This window comes from Simochromis diagramma, unplaced genomic scaffold, assembly GCF_900408965.1.
Source record: "Simochromis diagramma unplaced genomic scaffold, fSimDia1.1 OVJJ01000773.1, whole genome shotgun sequence".
Classification (NCBI taxonomy): Eukaryota; Metazoa; Chordata; class Actinopteri; order Cichliformes; family Cichlidae; genus Simochromis; species Simochromis diagramma.
In genome coordinates this window covers 493,272-511,347 of record NW_024386807.1, presented here as the reverse complement: position 1 = coordinate 511,347, position 18,076 = coordinate 493,272, and the positions used below count along the sequence as shown (strand labels likewise).

The following is an 18,076-nucleotide window of genomic DNA, read 5'->3' as shown; positions in this document are numbered from 1 at the left end:
AGATTAGGCTTCAAACTTTCCTTTTTGCTAAAGCATATAGTTAGGGCTGGACCAGGTGACCCTGAATCCTCCCTTAGTTATGCTGTGATAGACGTAGGCTGCCGGGGATTCCCATGATGCACTGGGTGTTTCTGCTTCACTCACTATGTGTTAACAGACCTCTCTGCATTGAATCATATCTGTTATTAATCTCTGTCTCTCTTCCACAGCATGTCTGTATCCTGTCTTCCTTCTCTCACCCCAACCAATCACAGCAGATGGCTCCGCCCCTCCCTGAGCCTGGTTCTGCTGGAGGTTTCTTCCTGTTAAAAGGGAGTTTTTCCTTCCCACTGTCGCCAAAATGCTGCTCATAGTGGGTCATATGATTGTTGGGTTTTTCTCTGTATCTATGAAGCGCCTTGAGGCGACTTTTGTTGTGATTTGGCGCTATATAAATCAAATTGAATTGAATTGAATTGCTGAGAGGACCAGTCACTGGCTATGGCTAAAAAGGGCTGACATCACTTGGGCAGCTAAGGCAGTCAGCTAACCGCGATACACATGCCAAGGATTGATCGTGGTGGGCCTGCCTCAGCAGGGGGTGTCAAAGGGTAAAACATAACATTAGAAGTTTTGCTGGTTGACTGCTACAGCTGTCTCAGCGCCTCCTGGGGACTGCGTAGTTAACCTCATGGTACTGAAACTAAAAAGAAGAATGAAAAATATTCCGCTCTTCTCCCCTCTGCTCTTCTTCCCTTTTCTGGGAGTCAGTGTGGAGGTAGAGCGCACAGCCCGATCCAGCGGGGAGGTGTGGGAAGCCAGATCGGGCGCCCCCCCCTTCCGGCTCTCCTCTCTGCTCTCTCCTATCTTATCTTACTTACTTGTCTTACTTCTCTCTGTCACCTTTTCTGTCTCTTTGAAGAAGTGAGGCTCCATAAATGCTAAAGAGGTAAGTATTATTTCTCAGTTGCAGTGAATAGATAGAAAATAAACTGTAGGAAACTAAACAGAAGAAAGAAGAAGAGATATAACAATTTAACATAAACCAGTGACACACTCCAGGGCCTGATCAACCCCGGCAGGGCCTCCTTGGATGAGGGATTCTAGTGATAATGGCCGAAACACCCGATGAATGCAAGGTCCACTACTGACGATGTGTCCCAAATTTTAAAATGATAATGCAGATCAGATCTCTAATCCCTAAACCTAACCAAGGAGGGAAAATGGCAGATTAGCCTGGGTAAAAGACTGAAAGTTGTGTGTGCTGCTGGCAAAGTTTCTGTTATGCCTCTCCTCATAACAACCATCCCTCAAAAGTCTCTCTATCTAAAGCATCATTAGGAAGAGTAACATCGAGTCCTTTACGGAATCAATTAAAACTAAGCAGCTGCCGCCATTGTTGAAAACTGGAATTGGCTGGGCCGCGCTATGAATTCTGAGATATGGTGGGCCACGAAGGACACACCCGACCCATCCTTCAAATTCAGGTAAAAGGAGGACGCATTTGTCAGCTGCATTCGGAGGAGTCCACGAAGTTGGACAGCCTTCGTTGCGTCGCCAATCACAGGTTAGATACAGCTCAGCCAATCACAGGTTAGACACAGCTCAGCCAATCACAGGTTAGATACAGCTCAGCCAATCACAGGTTAGACACAGCTCAGCCAATCACAGGTTAGATACACCTCAGCCAATCACAGGTTAGACACACCTCAGCCAATCACAGGTTAGACACACCTCAGCCAATCACAGGTTAGATACACCTCAGCCAATCACAGGTTAGATACACATCAGCCAATCACAGGTTAGACACACCTCAGCCAATCACAGGTTAGACACAGCTCAGCCAATCACAGGTTAGATACACCTCAGCCAATCACAGGTTAGATACACCTCAGCCAATCACAGGTTAGATACACCTCAGCCAATCACAGGTTAGACACAGCTCAGCCAATCACAGGTTAGATACACCTCAGCCAATCACAGGTTAGATACACCTCAGCCAATCACAGGTTAGACACAGCTCAGCCAATCACAGGTTAGATACACCTCAGCCAATCACAGGTTAGACACAGCTCAGCCAATCACAGGTTAGACACCTCAGCCAATCACAGGTTAGACACGCTCAGCCAATCACAGGTTAGACACACCTCAGCCAATCACAGGTTAGACACACCTCAGCCAATCACAGGTTAGACACACCTCAGCCAATCACAGGTTAGATACACCTCAGCCAATCACAGGTTAGATACACCTCAGCCAATCACAGGTTAGACACACCTCAGCCAATCACAGGTTAGATACAGCTCAGCCAATCACAGGTTAGACACAGCTCAGCCAATCACAGGTTAGATACACCTCAGCCAATCACAGGTTAGACACAGCTCAGCCAATCACAGGTTAGATACACCTCAGCCAATCACAGGTTAGACACACCTCAGCCAATCACAGGTTAGACACACCTCAGCCAATCACAGGTTAGATACACCTCAGCCAATCACAGGTTAGATACACCTCAGCCAATCACAGGTTAGACACACCTCAGCCAATCACAGGTTAGATACAGCTCAGCCAATCACAGGTTAGACACACCTCAGCCAATCACAGGTTAGATACAGCTCAGCCAATCACAGGTTAGACACACCTCAGCCAATCACAGGTTAGACACACCTCAGCCAATCACAGGTTAGATACAGCTCAGCCAATCACAGGTTAGACACCTCAGCCAGCCAATCAGGTTAGATACAGCTCAGCCAATCACAGGTTAGATACAGCTCAGCCAATCACAGGTTAGATACAGCTCAGCCAATCACAGGTTAGATACAGCTCAGGTTAGATACAGCTCAGCCAATCACAGGTTAGATACACCTCAGCCAATCACAGGTTAGATACACCTCAGCCAATCACAGGTTAGATACAGCTCAGCCAATCACAGGTTAGATACAGCTCAGGTTAGATACAGCTCAGCCAATCACAGGTTAGATACAGCTCAGGTTAGATACAGCTCAGCCAATCACAGGTTAGACACACCTCAGCCAATCACAGGTTAGACACACCTCAGCCAATCACAGGTTAGACACACCTCAGCCAATCACAGGTTAGATACAGCTCAGCCAATCACAGGTTAGACACACCTCAGCCAATCACAGGTTAGATACAGCTCAGCCAATCACAGGTTAGATACAGCTCAGCCAATCACAGGTTAGATACAGCTCAGCCAATCACAGGTTAGATACAGCTCAGGTTAGATACAGCTCAGCCAATCACAGGTTAGATACACCTCAGCCAATCACAGGTTAGATACACCTCAGCCAACCACAGGTTAGATACAGCTCAGCCAATCACAGGTTAGATACAGCTCAGGTTAGATACAGCTCAGCCAATCACAGGTTAGATACAGCTCAGGTTAGATACAGCTCAGCCAATCACAGGTTAGATACAGCTCCTGTGCTCTGCTGCTTGTTCACCTGTGAGGCCGTCCGAGTGTTTGAGCGCTCGCTCCACCTGCTCTCGCCTCCTCGACTCCAGCGCCTCCTGCAGCTTCCTCTTTGCCTTCTTCTCCTTCTTCAGCCTCCGCTGGATCGACACTGATGAGGAAGATGAGACGAAGAGGACAGGTAGTGTGAACAGTTCTCACCTGTCTCACCTCTAGTCCATTAGAGCTCACTTGACCTCTGACCTGTTACACCTGTCTCACCTCTGGTGTGCAGCTCGGAGCTCAGCTGTCTCTGCAGCGTCTGTCGGGCGTCCCTCTCTCTCTCCAGCTCCAGTTTTAACTCTTTCCTCTCCTGCTGGCTCTGTTTGTCCTGAGAGCGAGCGCTCTCCACCGCCACCTTCAGGAGACCCTGAGAAACACACACAGGTAAGTCCCTGATGTTCTCAGGTACTTTTCGTCTCTGCATCTCTGATGTTCCCTCACAGTATTTTAAATTCTGCACATTAACATGTCTCAGATTCCCGAGTTCCCACATCCTCGTCATGTAACCTTGTATTGATTTCACATTTGCTCAATTTGAAATATTCCAGTCTCTGCTTTTTGATTTCATGGCCAACATTCCTCCTCATGAGCTGCATTGATGTCTCGACTGTATAGGAATTTCTTTTACTTATGTATTAATCACATTATTTTATTGTATGATGCCTTGGTGCCACTGGATTTTAACTGTCTGACACTCATACGTTAAGACAAATGGTGGGGGTGTAGTAAGGAAGTTGGGGGAAGCAGACAACTCCACAGGAAGAGTCTTTTGTCTCTTCGAGGACTCTGGGAGGTAGCAAGGGAGTGTGAACCTTAAGGTGTGAAACAGCTGTGTACTGCCTTTTGTTCCTGGAGAAGGTATTTAACTGAGAGCCATGCTAGGCTCAGGGAGACTCTGCTGACCTGCCCCGCGGTCATGCAGGCTCCACCAAGCTTGGTTTTTCTGTTCTTTGTGTTTGATTAAAGAATGTTAGCTACTGCTCACCGCTCGTCTGCAGGCTTTATTTAAGTGAAAACTTCCACAACACTACATTGATGTCTCTACATGAATATTTCACCTCCATCATCTCGGTCTGTCACCTGTATGTTGGTCAGCAGCGTCTCCATCGATGACAGACCCTCAGCCAATGGGAACGGAGCAAAGGTGGGGTTTGTGTGTTTGATTGACAGTGACCGGGAGGTGAGTGCCAGCTTCTCATAGGTTGGTTTGATGAGGGGGAGGGGCAGCAGGCTGTCCTCTGCAGGTAGGAGAAAAGCAGCTTAAACAAAAATAAAAACATCTGGACTTTATTGTACTTTAATGTTCTACGTCATCATCTGTTCTCGCTGCTGTCGTACATGATCTCCACAGTAGAACTATCACTGGCTCTACACTGTCATGTCTTACATTAGCTCGGTCACTGCTGATACCAACAGCAGAGGGCGATCTCACGAGCTGAAGCTAAAGTCAGGCCCATTATCTGCATGTTATCATGGAAAGGACGACTGCATGAGTTACACATGCAGTCGTCCTTTAAACTGAGTCTGATGGACGAGCCGAGGATGAAGCTGAACCAGGGCCACAGACTCAGAGACGTAAATATCAGTTGGGCTGGAGTCCGTATCCAAACACCTCAGGACCCGTTACTGTTCATGTACCAGCTGCTCCTCTCTCTCTCACACACACACACACACACACACACACACACACACACACACACACACACACACCTTTTTCTTTCAAAGCCTGTTTGATGTTTCCTGGCTCCCCATCTGTAGTGTGAACACATGAAAACGTGCAGATCAGTGACTGTGTGCGTGTGTGTTCTTGTTTAGAAGTATTGTGGGGACATACTGTTACAATCACATTACGGGGACTTTGAGGCGACAAAGAGCAAAGCTGTCATAGTTCACATAAGTATGTCTACTGTGAGTGGTTACCCAGCTCTGGTGTGTGTGCTGGTGGAAGGGGTGATGATGACGATGATGAAGATGCCCTAGAAGGCGATTGGCTGGTTGGTTCCTGTGGGTGGAGCTCATCATCGCTGGGAGTGGGGGAGGGGCTACCTAGAGGAGACTCCTGAACACACAGTTAGCATTAGTGCTGGTAATATTAACACTGCTAGCATTAGCCCCTTTAGCATTGGCTCTTTTGGCATTAGCTCTGGTACTTTTGCTGCTGCTAGCTTTTACCTTGCTCTCTTCTGTGTGGACCTGTGACACAACGGCCATGTTTGCTAAATCACTGAGCTGACTCATGTGATTCATCGCCATAGCAACATTGGCAGGAGGCAAGCCCACAGGGAGGATGGGATGTGGCATAACCATAAATGGAAGGTCTGACAGGCCTGAGGAGGGCGGATACAGACAGTTATGTGCTGTGACGCTAAGCTAACAATGATCAGGCGTCCGATGAGAAGAGAGCGGTGACTCACGGTTGACTAACAGCGAGCTCTGCTGCTGCAAAGTGTTGAAATGTAGGGATGCCGAACCAGCAGGAGGCGCTACAACTGAGGGGGGAGGAGAGAGGAGCTGCTGCTCCTTTTCCCAGGATCCTTCACTGCCTCCTGCTGAGGGAACAAAGGTTTAGACTTTGGTGCCGTCCTTTGATTTGCTATAGTGTCAGATTGGAATAAACTGATGGAATCGAACCCGTGTCCTCGTTCTCCGACTCAGGTCTGCTGTAAGGTCGCTGCTGATCACTGCTGCCATGGAAACGCATCATCATCCGCATCTTCTGGAGCCTCAGAATCTCGGCCATCGCTGCCGCCGCTGTCAGCCCTGCAGACAGGAGAACAAAGAGTGATGGCAGAGTGTGTCCTGAAGGGGGCGCCGCTGCACTCACAAAAGAAGGGTTTGGAATGTTTCTGCTGTAAATGTTTGATGAAATGTGTGGAGATGATGATGATGATGTGAAGAATCCGTTTAGTCCTTCAGAAATCAGAGCGAGACTGAATCGTCTTTGTTGGTCATGAAAGCTTTTTTCTTCCTAGAGAGGAGGAGGAGGAGGAGGTGATGAAGGTAACTGTTTTCAGGAAGTTGCTGACTGATCAATAATTAACAACCCTGGCAGCCTGAAAGTCTCCAGTGACTGCTGGTGTCTCTCGACCATCTATCTCTCCCTGCAGCCACTTGGCCCAGTTAATTAGCTGCACCAATTAATTCGATGCTAACGAGTGGTCGGTCTCCCTGCGGCTTGTTAAATGAACAAAAACACAAAGAAAGTTTGATCCTTTTGTTCTGCAGCAGATTCTGTGAGAGTGACAGCGATGGGTGATTAGCCTAGCTTAGCACAAAGACTGGAAGTAAGGGGAAACTGTTAGCATGGTGACCTCGTGTGTGAAGTCTCATCACAGCAGCAAACTGACCTTGAGTTCTCCTGTTCTCTCAGTATTGAAATAAAACACCTGCTCTTATTGTGGAAGAACATTCAGCAGGAAGTGACAGTCTGACAACCTGTGACTGTGAAATGTTTCATTTCTTAAATGTGTTCATGCACGCTCAGTCATCCAGGAAAGGAAATCCTGAAAGTTGATTCTGTTCATCTGGATGTTTTCAGTGGGAGAAACGTTTCATCATCATCATCAGGTGACGTCTTCAGTCTCAGCTGACTGCAGGTATCAACCTTATAAACAGGACATTTGCATAATGACTGAAACCAGCAGGGTTAGGGTTAGGTCAGAATGTGCTGGGAGGTCAGTTTATGATCATTAATATGCAAATTCTCATGACCACTGATCGACAACCACTGATCAATAACCATGAGTTCCATTCACAGAGAGTTGAGGAATGGCTGCAATCACAGCATTGTAAGATGGTGACAGATGCACCCTTAGGCCCCTCCTCCATTCAGAGATGGTCTTTCCCTTTTCACGTAAATGGCCTCCTTGACTCCGCCCTCAAACCAGCGTTCCTCCCTGTCCAGGATGTTACATCCTCATTATTGAAGGAGTGTCCACTGGGCTGGTACTCATGTCAGCTGACATTGAAGAAGTCACCTGATGATGATGAGACGTTTCTCCCGCTGAAAACATCACTGAAGATGGTGATGACAGGACAGAGCACATACCAAACCTTTCACCTCTGTCACTGCGGACACACCTGACAGCTTAATGAAAACACACACACACACACACACACTCTGCGTCCTGCAGACAGACCGTGCGGTTGCTGAGCAACAGGAAACAGCTGTTCCTCCTTCACTGCACACGATGTAGACGACAAACAGGATGAATTCATCAAAGTGACACGAGTTTGATTTTATTCATCTGTTTATCCCGAGAGCAGCCGCATGCTTCAACTTCCTGTTCCACACACACACGGGAAAGGCACACACTGATTTTCAGTGCAGAGCTCAGAGGGCTTCAAACAGCGGTCCAGATTTCATCAGCTGATGTGCGTGTGCAGAGTTTGAGGAGGAAATAGAAACAGCCTCCATCAGTTCATCAGAACTGGCCAATCACAGAGCTGTTAGAAGTAATCCTGTCAGTGAGGAGGAGGAAGATGAAGCAGCTGTTTCACAGCTGCAGAGCCGTGCTGATGGAGACTGATTGGCTGACAGAGTCTGCTGCTCTGAACTAATAAAAGGTGCCGAGTGGCTGATTTGATCCGTGGCTGTTCCTGCAGTGGTTTACACATCCCACATGACTGTCCTCAGGAACGCTGAAACACGTCTATTTTGTGGAGAAATGAGAAACCAAAGAGTCAAATCAAAGCCTATGACAATAAAAACATTTCCTCACAACCTTCTGGTCGCCACATCAGCCCACCTCCTCCTGTAACAAGTGTTTAGGTAATAAAAGGTTCAATGATGTGTGTAGTGGCGAATTTCTGTCCCAAGCTTCGAAAAAATAATTCTTCCACTTCTTAATGTGAGCTGTTCAGATTTATTTCTGACTCGTACATAGAAACAAAAGATGTCACGGTCAAAAAAACTATTTGGTGCTACAGCGCACATTTCCATTGCTGTCCTGGCTCACTCTAACCTGCTACCACACATGCGCTGTAATGTTTTCTTGCCCGACACAAATTAAACGCGCAGCATTTATTCTCTAACAACATATTATACAAAATCAAACATGTAACATAATAACTGAAACAGTATCAAAAATATTTCTCTATAGATTGGCTCTAACATTTCCAGCCCCATAATTGGAGGGCGTGAAGACTGACAATTAGCCAACACTTACAAAAGAGCCAAATAACATTAACACTTCCTGTATCACACATGATCATTCAAATTATCTTTCACAAAACCTGTAATCGACCAGAACATATACTGTATTTTCTCATTCCAAGTTACATGACATTCTCACAGATCAAGCATAGCTTGTCAATGGGTCTTTCTAAGGTGTTAGTCTTTGTCTTGATGATCACACGCCGCACCAGACCCTTAGCATCTGGAATGACACGAAGAACTCTCCCCAACATCCACGAGCTTCTTGGCGCTGACTCGTCGACCACCATTACAATGTCCCCCACAGTTACATTTCTTCTGACCTGAGTCCACCTTTGACGCTCTTGAAGCATAGGCAAATACTCGCGCACCCACCTCTTCCAAAACAAGCCAGCAAGATATTGCACTTGCTTCCAATGGCGGCGGGAGTATGAGTCTTCCTTTCTGAAAAGTCCAGGAGGCAAACCTGGCTTTTTCTTCATCAGTAGCAAGTGGTTAGGAGTCAGTGGTTCCAGGTCTGTTGGATCATCTGTTACTGTAGTCAGCGGTCTGTCATTTAGTACTGACTCCACTTCACACATTAGTGTCAGTAAACCTTCATCATTGACCAACTGTTCCTTCAGTATAGACCTCAGGACCTTCCTCACGGTTCTGATCTGCCTTTCCCATATCCCTCCAAAGTGAGAACCAGCGGGTGGGTTAAATACCCACTGGATTCCCTTTTGCATGAGACAGTCTAGAATCTTTGACTGATTCCACTCTTGAATGGCTTCGCGTAACTCCCGTTCAGCAGCGACTAGGTTGGTGCCATTAGCTGAACGCATGACAGATACCTGACCTCTTCTGCACACAAAGCGTCTGATGGCGTTCAGACATGAATCAGTGTCCAAAGTGTGCGCAATGTCAATGTGCACTGCTCTTGTTGTAAGCAGTGTTGGTCAAGTTACTTGAAAAAAGTAATCAGTAACTAATTACTGATTACTCCCCCAAAAAAGTAATCCCGTTACTTTACTGATTACTTATTTTCAAAAGTAATTAATTACTTAGTTACTTAGTTACTTAGTTACTTTTTAAAAACACGATTTACAACCTGAAGAGGTGATAAAGCTTTCAGCCCAATTCTACTTTTTCTGCATAATCCATCATACAAAATGTAATCAAATGGAAAAGTCTCTTTTTTTTAACTTGTTTTATCAGTTTTAATCTTTTAACTTTATGCATCAAGCAAAAATGTAATTACCTGCAACATCTCTGACTTGAATAAATTAGTTTAACATTTAAACCTATTTTCTGCACATTCCAGCACATAAAATAAAATAGTTTTTGTGTTTACACTCAGTCTTTCAAATAGATGCAAGTAAAACACAGCAGAAAATAAATAAAGTCAAAGACTCAGCGGTCCTGTTGCTCTATTTTCACCTGTAAAGCAGGAGTGGCGTAGGCGGAGGTTTACCCTGGTGCAGGTGTGCCGCGGTCAGTGGAAGAATCCGCGAGTTTCTCTGTGAGTTTCCCATTACGTCGTAGCTACTCGGTGCTTGTTGGAAGTTTAGGGTTTTTTTCGCTGTAAAAAGAAGTTTTCTTCCCACGCACAACGGACGCTAATGGCTTTGTCACTTTTTATGGAATCAAACTCAAAATAAGGTCAGTACTTCCACGCTTTAAACGCTGCACGCTCATACTCTCTCCCACAATCGATATGTGATCCATTGTTGATCTGCAGACAGCTGTTGTCATCAACGGCGCACTTGCTTACGTCACTGTCGTGAGACATTCTCGCAAAAAAATCACGGTTTTAGTAACGCAGTAACGCAGCATTCCTACGGGAAAGTAACGGTAATCTAATTACCGATTTTGCAATAGTAATCCCTTACTTTACTCATTACTTGAAAAAGTAATCAGATTACAGTAACGCGTTACAAGTAACGCGTTACTGCCCATCTCTGGTTGTAAGGCAGGTAAACAACACACCATACCTTTTTACTGTGCTGCGGCCATGCTTCACATTAAACGGTCCAAAGTAATCCACCCCAACATTAGAAAAGGGGGGTTCATCAGGTAGAAGCCTATCCTCTGGCAAATCTGCCATCTTCTGTTTCAGTGGTTTGCCTCTAGTTTTCCTGCAGATTACGCACCTTGACAGAAACTTCCTCACTTCTGAGTTAGCGGATGGAATCCAATACTTCTGTCGCAGCCGTGAAAGCATATACAGTCTTCCACAGTGCCCAATCTTCTCATGTATATCCTGCAAGATCAGTGTGGTGATATGTGAGCCCTTTGGGATAATGACTGGGTGCTTCACATGTTCTGGCATCCCAGCAGCTGCGAGGCGACCACCAACTCTCAAAACTCCGTCCTGCATCACGGGATCAAGTTTCCTCAAGTGACTAGTCTTTGTCACACACTTGCCTTTCTTTAACATGGTGATCTCTTCTTGGAATTGTTGACTTTGACAGAACTTAATGATCTCTGTCTCAGCTTGCACCAGATCTTTCAGGGTAAGTGTTGTCTGCATTGATTCGTTGTCTTGTTCTTTCTGTTTAACGTACATCTCTTTCCTTTTTTCACATCGTCGTAGCAGTAAGTCTTTGAGTTTGATCATCCATGCCACAGCTCTCTTCACTCGATGCCAGCTGGAATAGTGATTGATCAGCTTGTTCAACGTGTGAACATTCTCAGCTGCATTTGTGAGATGTACCATGGTTGCATGCCTCACTTCGCTGTCATCTTTATCAATCCTTTCCTTGTCAGGTCTTTCTGGCCACTGTCTTTCTGGGGTTTTCAGAAAAGCTGGGCCGTGGAACCAGCTTAGATTCTTCATGAGCTTAGATGGTGCAAGCCCTCTGGATGCACAATCAGCTGGATTGATTGCTGTACCAACGTACCTCCACTGCTGAGGATTTGTTAGCTCTCTAATGACCGCAACGCGATTGGCCACGAATGTCTTGAAGCGAAGACTCTCATTTTCAATATACTTCAACACAGTTGTGCTGTCAGTCCAGAATGTAGATTCAAGAAGATTCATCTGAAGCTCCGTTCTTAACATTTTGTCTGTCTTTGCAGCAACCATAGCTACAGTCAACTCTATTCATGGAATAGTGGTTTGCTTCAGGGGCGCCACACGGGATTTTCCCAACATTAACGTACAGTGAACCCGTCCGTCATTGCTGGTCATCCTCAAGTATAAGGCTGTTCCATATCCACTTTCGCTCCCATCAGAAAAATGGTGGAGCTGTGCTGTTGCGACAGGACCGAAGTCCAATGGTCTCACACACCTGGGTACGGTTACCTCTGACAGCTAGCACAGCTCTTGTAACCACTTGTTCCACTTATGACTGAGCTGTTCTGGGATCTCATCATCCCAAGCAAGACCATCCCTGCATAACTGCTGCAAGATCATTTTTGCAGGGAGAGTTCCTGGGGAAAGGAATCCCAGTGGGTCATAGATGGAGCTGGTGACGGAAAGTATTCCACGTCTCGTCACAGGTCTTTCTTTGATGTTAATCCTGAACTTGAATGCGTCAGACTCAGGGCACCATAGAACTCCTAAAGCACGTTCCATAGGCAGCAGGTCATGGTTCAAGTTCAGGTCTCTGACATCTTTGGCTCTCTCATGCTCAGGGATGAATGAGAGCAAGGCACGACTGTTGCTTGTCCATTTCGTTAGGTGAAATCCTCCACCAGAACAAAAAGGTCTGTGTATAACTCCATACCTTGAGTTTCCGTGGCAACAGACTTCAAGCAGTCGTCAACATAAAAATTTTCCAAAACTGTGTTTACAGCTTCAGGTGATGATTTGCTGCGGTTCTCCTCTGCTGTTCTTCGCAGTGCATAGTTGGCACAACTGGGAGAAGAAGTCGCGCCGAAGATATGCACCATCATCCTGTACTCAGCAATGTCTCGATTGAGGTCCCCTGCTGGCCACCACAGAAAGCGCTGCAGGTCAGCATCGTCATCCGGGACACACACCTGATGGTACATTGCTTCAATATCTGCTGTAAAGGCGATAGACTCTTGTCTGAACCGTGTCAGCACTCTGATCAATGAGTTTGTTAAATCTGGCCCTTGTAGAAGTTCACTATTCAGTGAAACTCCTTGGTAGCTGGCAGCGCAGTCAAAGACCACCCTCAGCTTCTTTTTTTTGTGGATGGTATACCCCATGGTGGGGAATATACCACTGTTTTCCATCCTTGCGGTTTAACTGTGTTGTTGGAACCTCAACGGCATATCCCTTGCTCAACGTGTCACTCATGAAGGCAGTGTATTCTTCATGGAGTGCAGGATTCCTTTTCAGCTTGCGCTGAAGGCTCAGTGCACGCTGTAACACTGCACTTCAATTGTTCGCCATCTGAACGCACGACTTCTTTGTAGGAAGACTTATGGAATAGTGTCCATCAGTGAGACGAGTAGAGATTGACACAGACTCCACAAAGTGGTGGTCTTCTTGAGACATTCCTGCTTTATCATCACAGTGACGCTCTGGAAAGTCGTGGTTATACTGTTGTACAAGCAGTTGTTCCACGTTGTCGATGGCTATTCTGTTCACAATAGCACATGGTTGTACATCATTGGCTGCAGTGTCTGTTTCTCTGAGTGGTCCATTCAGAATCCATCCAAGTGCTGTCTTTACGGCATATGGACCATTGTCCTCACTTGGGATCACCTTCCATGGCTCCAATATGGTGTATTCTTTAGTTCCAATGAGAAGCTCCACTTCAGCCTCAATATGAGGCAACCTCACCTCGCGTAGGTACGGCCACTTGTCAACCTCTTTCTGGAGTGGGATGTTCTCTCTGGAAACAGGAATACTTTTCTGTGTGAAGACCTTTGACAGTGCAATAAAGTTGTTGTCTGCCAGACTGCTGACTTCCAATTCTGTGAGCACATAACACCTTCAATTGCCTTGCCAAGGCTTCGGTGCAGAACGATGCAGAGCTACCTGGGTCAATGAAAGCGTAAACCTCCACAGCCTTGTCACTCTTGCAGGACTTCACCCTTACAGGTACAATGGCAAGCACGCAGCTGCCTCCAGCCCCAGTACAGGCACTTGTCTCCTTTTCTTCAGACAACCCTGCTGGGCCTTTAGCAGTGCTACCCATATTGACCTCATCGGGAGGCTTCTCTTCCTCATAACTTGACAACAAACTTGGATGCTTGAGTGAACAAACCTCGCACACCATCTTCTTTTTGCAATCTCTGCTCATGTGACCCTTTAGCAGGCATCCAAAGCAAAGTCCGTTTTTCTTCAAGTAGTCCACTCTATCCTTATGAGTCTCCTCTCTAATCTTGTAACACTCTTGCAGTGTATGAAGTTTCCCACAGAACATGCAAGGTCTTGTGAAGGCGCAGTTGAGTGACAGGTCACTCTGGTTCTTACTCACTCTGCTTCTTTTGTCCATTTCTGAACCTTGGTTAACCTTGATAGCAAAGCTGCTCCCATGTCTAATGTCTTTCTTCAACTTGTTTCCTTGCTGTGGCTTCTTTATGACCTTGTCTGACACTGCTGTTTCAAGATCGCCAAAGAGTGGGTCGGACATGATCTTTGCTTGGCGTTCAACGAAGGCCACCAGCTCTGTGAATCTTGCTCTGTTGCAGCGCCGCTCCTGGATATCATATGCATGGATTCTCCAGCGCTCTCTTATTTTAAATGGCAACTTGGAAATGATGACCCTCATAGTTGCAGGGTTGTCCATCTCTTCCATATAGTCCACATCCTCCATGGCATTACGACAGCTCACCAGGAATACAGAGAATGCGCTCAACGCCTTTCCATCTTCAGCCTTAATTTGTGGCCACTTCGATGTCTTCTCAATTAGCGTGCTAGCAATCTGTAACTCATTTCCATATTTATCTTGAAGCAGCTGCAGAGCCCTTTCATACCTCCGATGTTCAGGCATATGCTGACAACTCCTCACACGATCATGAGGCTCGCCTCGAGTATACTGCTCCAGAAAATATAGCTTGTCTGAATTGCTATCAGCTCTGGTGTCAATAGCGTGCATGAATGCCCTCATAAACGACCTGTACTCCAAAGGATCTCCGTGGAACACTGGCACATCCCTTTGTGGTAACCGAGCCAGCTGTTGGTTCTTTACAAGCATCTCTGTGATATCTGCCTGTTTCTGCATAACTTGATAAAGCTCACTTGGTCTGGTCTCCTGAAGTGAGACACCATCTTGGCGTTGGCTCGGCCCCTGCCGTGGAGTTCTATGTGTCTTAGGTATGGCTCCTGCTGCAGTACCTGGACCACCAGGATTCCTCCAAGAGGCAGACCTCTCTATCTCTGTTGGCTTCCCTGGTGTGTGTTTTACGTTGCCATGACCATTTTCGTTATTCAACTTTAGGAGGTCATGACGTGGCATTACCGTAAGTCTGGTTTCACTCACTTGAGACTTAACCCCTTCACATTCCTCATACACTTTCACTTTGGCAGTAGACACTGCAATGGCTGTTTCAATTTCCAGTCTTTCCTTTGCAGCTTTAATTTCTGCTTCTTTTAACTCTAGAGCCTGTTTTTCTTTCAGAGACGCTGCTCGTGCCATCAGAGCTGCTCTGTTAGCTTCTTCCTTGACGCGCTCTGACGATGCTGTCGACACCCTTGACTTGTTGGATACTTTAGACGTGTTTGACACTCTAGATGTTTTTGACACTGGATGCACTGTCCATGGGTGTTATCTCTTGATCACATGTTTGTATTTCAATCCATGTATTAACTCTATTAATGAACTGCAAACATCGTTCTGACATTGGCTGAAACCAAAGTTGTTGGTCAGCCTCCTTTTCCTCCTCATCTTTAATACACAGCAACACTGCATAATTGCATTCTTGAAACTCTTCATACAACTTCTTGTAAACTTTCAGTGCCTCTCTCACATCATTTACAGCCGGCAGAATTTCACGGCTCAAAAGTCGCTCAGTTTCATCTTCCTGTGCTGTCACTTGTAATTTGCCTCTTCTCACCTTTGTGAGCTGATGCAGTTTGAACTCCAGACCTTTGTCTGTCATCGCCCTCTGGCTGTCATCACGCGTAACTACACCCACACTGTCATTAATGTCGTCCGCCATTGTAATTATATAACACCGCTAAGCCGTAATGATTTTCTTCGGCACAGCTGTCGGGTGGTGTACTGCACAAACTCCTTTATGCTACTTCCACAGGTAAGATGCATCTGACAAAACACTTTTTACTTAGCTGTTCGCCGTGTTGTTGTGTATAGGCGTCCTTATGCCGACGATCCGGTGACTTTTCTATGTCTTAGTCGGTGGCTCCACCGCGGAAAACATTCCTCCGTTACTCGCTAGTTTTTTGACTTTTATGTAGTGGAGAATTTCTGTCCCAAGCTTCAAAAAAATAATTCTTCCACTTCTTAATGTGAGCTGTTCAGATTTATTTCTGACTCGTACATACAAACAAAAGATGTCACAGTCAAAAAACTATTTGCTGCTACAGCGCACATTTCCATTGCTGTCCTGGCTCACTCTAACCTGCTACCACACATACGCTGTAATGTTTTCTTGCCCGACACAAATTAAACGCGCAGCATTTATTCTCTAACAACATATTATACAAAATCAAACATGTAACATAATAACTGAAACAGTATCAAAAATATTTCTGTATAGATTGGCTCTAACAATGTGGATCTGACCCCGAGCGCTGCCTCACAGGCTGCAGTGGCTCCTGGTGAGTAACAGGTAGTAAAGACACAGCGACGATGTTTCAGACGCATCGACAGAACAGAGATTACAGCTAGAATTAGCTTAGCTTCATTAGCCGACGCCAGAGTGACTGACAGATTGGAGTCTCTGTGTGTGTGTGTGTGTGTGTGTGTGTGAGTCTGTGTGTGTGTGTGTGTGTGAGTCTGTGTGTGAGCGTGTGTGTGTGTGTGTGAGTCTGTGTGTGAGTGTGTGTGTGTGTGAGTGAGTCTGTGTGTGAGCGTGTGTGTGTGTGTGAGTCTGTGTGTGAGTGTGTGTGTGTGTGTGTGAGTCTGTGTGTGAGCGTGTGTGTGTGTGTGAGTCTGTGTGTGAGTGTGTGAGCGTGTGTGCGTGTGAGTCTGTGTGTGAGTGTGTGTGTCTGTGTGTGTGTGTGTGAGTCTGTGTGTGAGTGTGTGTGTGAGTCTGTGTGTGTGTGTGTGTGTGAGTCTGTGTGTGAGCGTGTGTGTGTGTGTGTGAGTCTGTGTGTGTGTGTGAGTGAGTCTGTGTGTGAGCGTGTGTGTGTGTGTGAGTCTGTGTGTGAGTGTGTGAGTCTCTGTGTGTGTGAGTGAGTCTGTGTGTGAGCGTGTGTGTGTGTGTGAGTCTGTGTGTGAGTGTGTGAGTCTGTGTGTGAGTCTGTGTGTGAGTCTGTGTGTGTGTGTGTGTGAGTCTGTGCGTGTGTGTGTGTGTGTGTGTGTGAGTCTGTGTGTGTGTGTGAGTGAGTCTGTGTGTGAGCGTGTGTGTGTGTGTGAGTCTGTGTGTGAGTGTGTGAGTCTGTGTGTGTGTGTGAGTGAGTCTGTGTGTGAGCGTGTGTGTGTGTGTGTGAGTCTGTGTGTGTGTGTGAGTGAGTCTGTGTGTGAGCGTGTGTGTGTGTGTGAGTCTGTGTGTGTGTGTGTGTGAGTCTGTGTGTGTGTGTGTGTGTGTGTGTGTGTGTGTGTGAGTCTGTGTGTGTGTGTGAGTGAGTCTGTGTGTGAGTCTGTGTGTGAGTGTGTGAGTCTGTGTGTGAGTCTGTGTGTGTGTGTGTGTGAGTCTGTGTGTGTGTGTGTGTGAGTCTGTGTGTGTGTGTGAGTGAGTCTGTGTGTGAGCGTGTGTGTGTGTGTGAGTCTGTGTGTGAGTGTGTGAGTCTCTGTGTGTGTGTGAGTGAGTCTGTGTGTGAGCGTGTGTGTGTGTGTGTGAGTCTGTGTGTGTGTGTGTGAGTCTGTGTGTGTGTGTGTGTGTGTGTGAGTCTGTGTGTGAGTGTGTGAGTCTGTGTGTGAGTCTGTGTGTGTGTCACTCCAACCCTCTGCATCCTTGAACCTCCTCTGAGCTCCTCCTCTTCTCCTCCTGCCTGCAGCTCCACCCTCCCTCCTCTGCACATGCTCAGACCGCTTCAGCCTCTTTGACTGTCTCCAAACATTTGTAGCTAAAAATGATAAAAAATGAACATGTGAAGCCGTCAGCCGGGGGCGGCTCATGACTCGGAGTTTGGAGGGTCACATTTTGGGCCACGGTGTCCATCAGCTGTGTGGAACAATAAACCTGAAGCTTCCACACAGAAAAACATGAATTGCGTAACGCCTGTAACACCTGTTACAGCTGGATATGCAACAGCAGGCTCAGTCCTGCTTCATGAAACAGTCCCAGGCTGAGATCCTGTGGTCTCGTCTCCGGTGTTCATGATTCTGAGCTCAGCCAAACACTGCTGTTGCTGCCCTCAGTAAAGACGGCGCCCTCTGTGGGCGTTCCAGGCGTCGCTGTAGTAGCTTCATCACATTTTGATTTCAGTAATCAGAATGTTT

General features: G+C 46.5%; 1 protein-coding gene across 1 annotated transcript in view; it reads right to left on the bottom strand.

Annotated features, from left to right (window-relative positions):
* The window catches only part of LOC120730689 (dachshund homolog 2-like), a 34,895-nt gene that overhangs the window by 4,743 nt on the left and 12,076 nt on the right, over positions 1–18,076 (bottom strand). Inside the window, exons 3-10 of the mRNA XM_040027151.1 lie at positions 6,086–6,214; positions 5,869–6,000; positions 5,627–5,781; positions 5,375–5,513; positions 5,165–5,206; positions 4,535–4,692; positions 3,674–3,821; positions 3,444–3,563 (exon numbers count right to left, since the gene is read on the bottom strand). Coding sequence (XP_039883085.1) covers positions 3,444–3,563; positions 3,674–3,821; positions 4,535–4,692; positions 5,165–5,206; positions 5,375–5,513; positions 5,627–5,781; positions 5,869–6,000; positions 6,086–6,214 — 1,023 coding nt within the window. The remainder of the gene's footprint in view (positions 1–3,443; positions 3,564–3,673; positions 3,822–4,534; positions 4,693–5,164; positions 5,207–5,374; positions 5,514–5,626; positions 5,782–5,868; positions 6,001–6,085; positions 6,215–18,076) is intronic.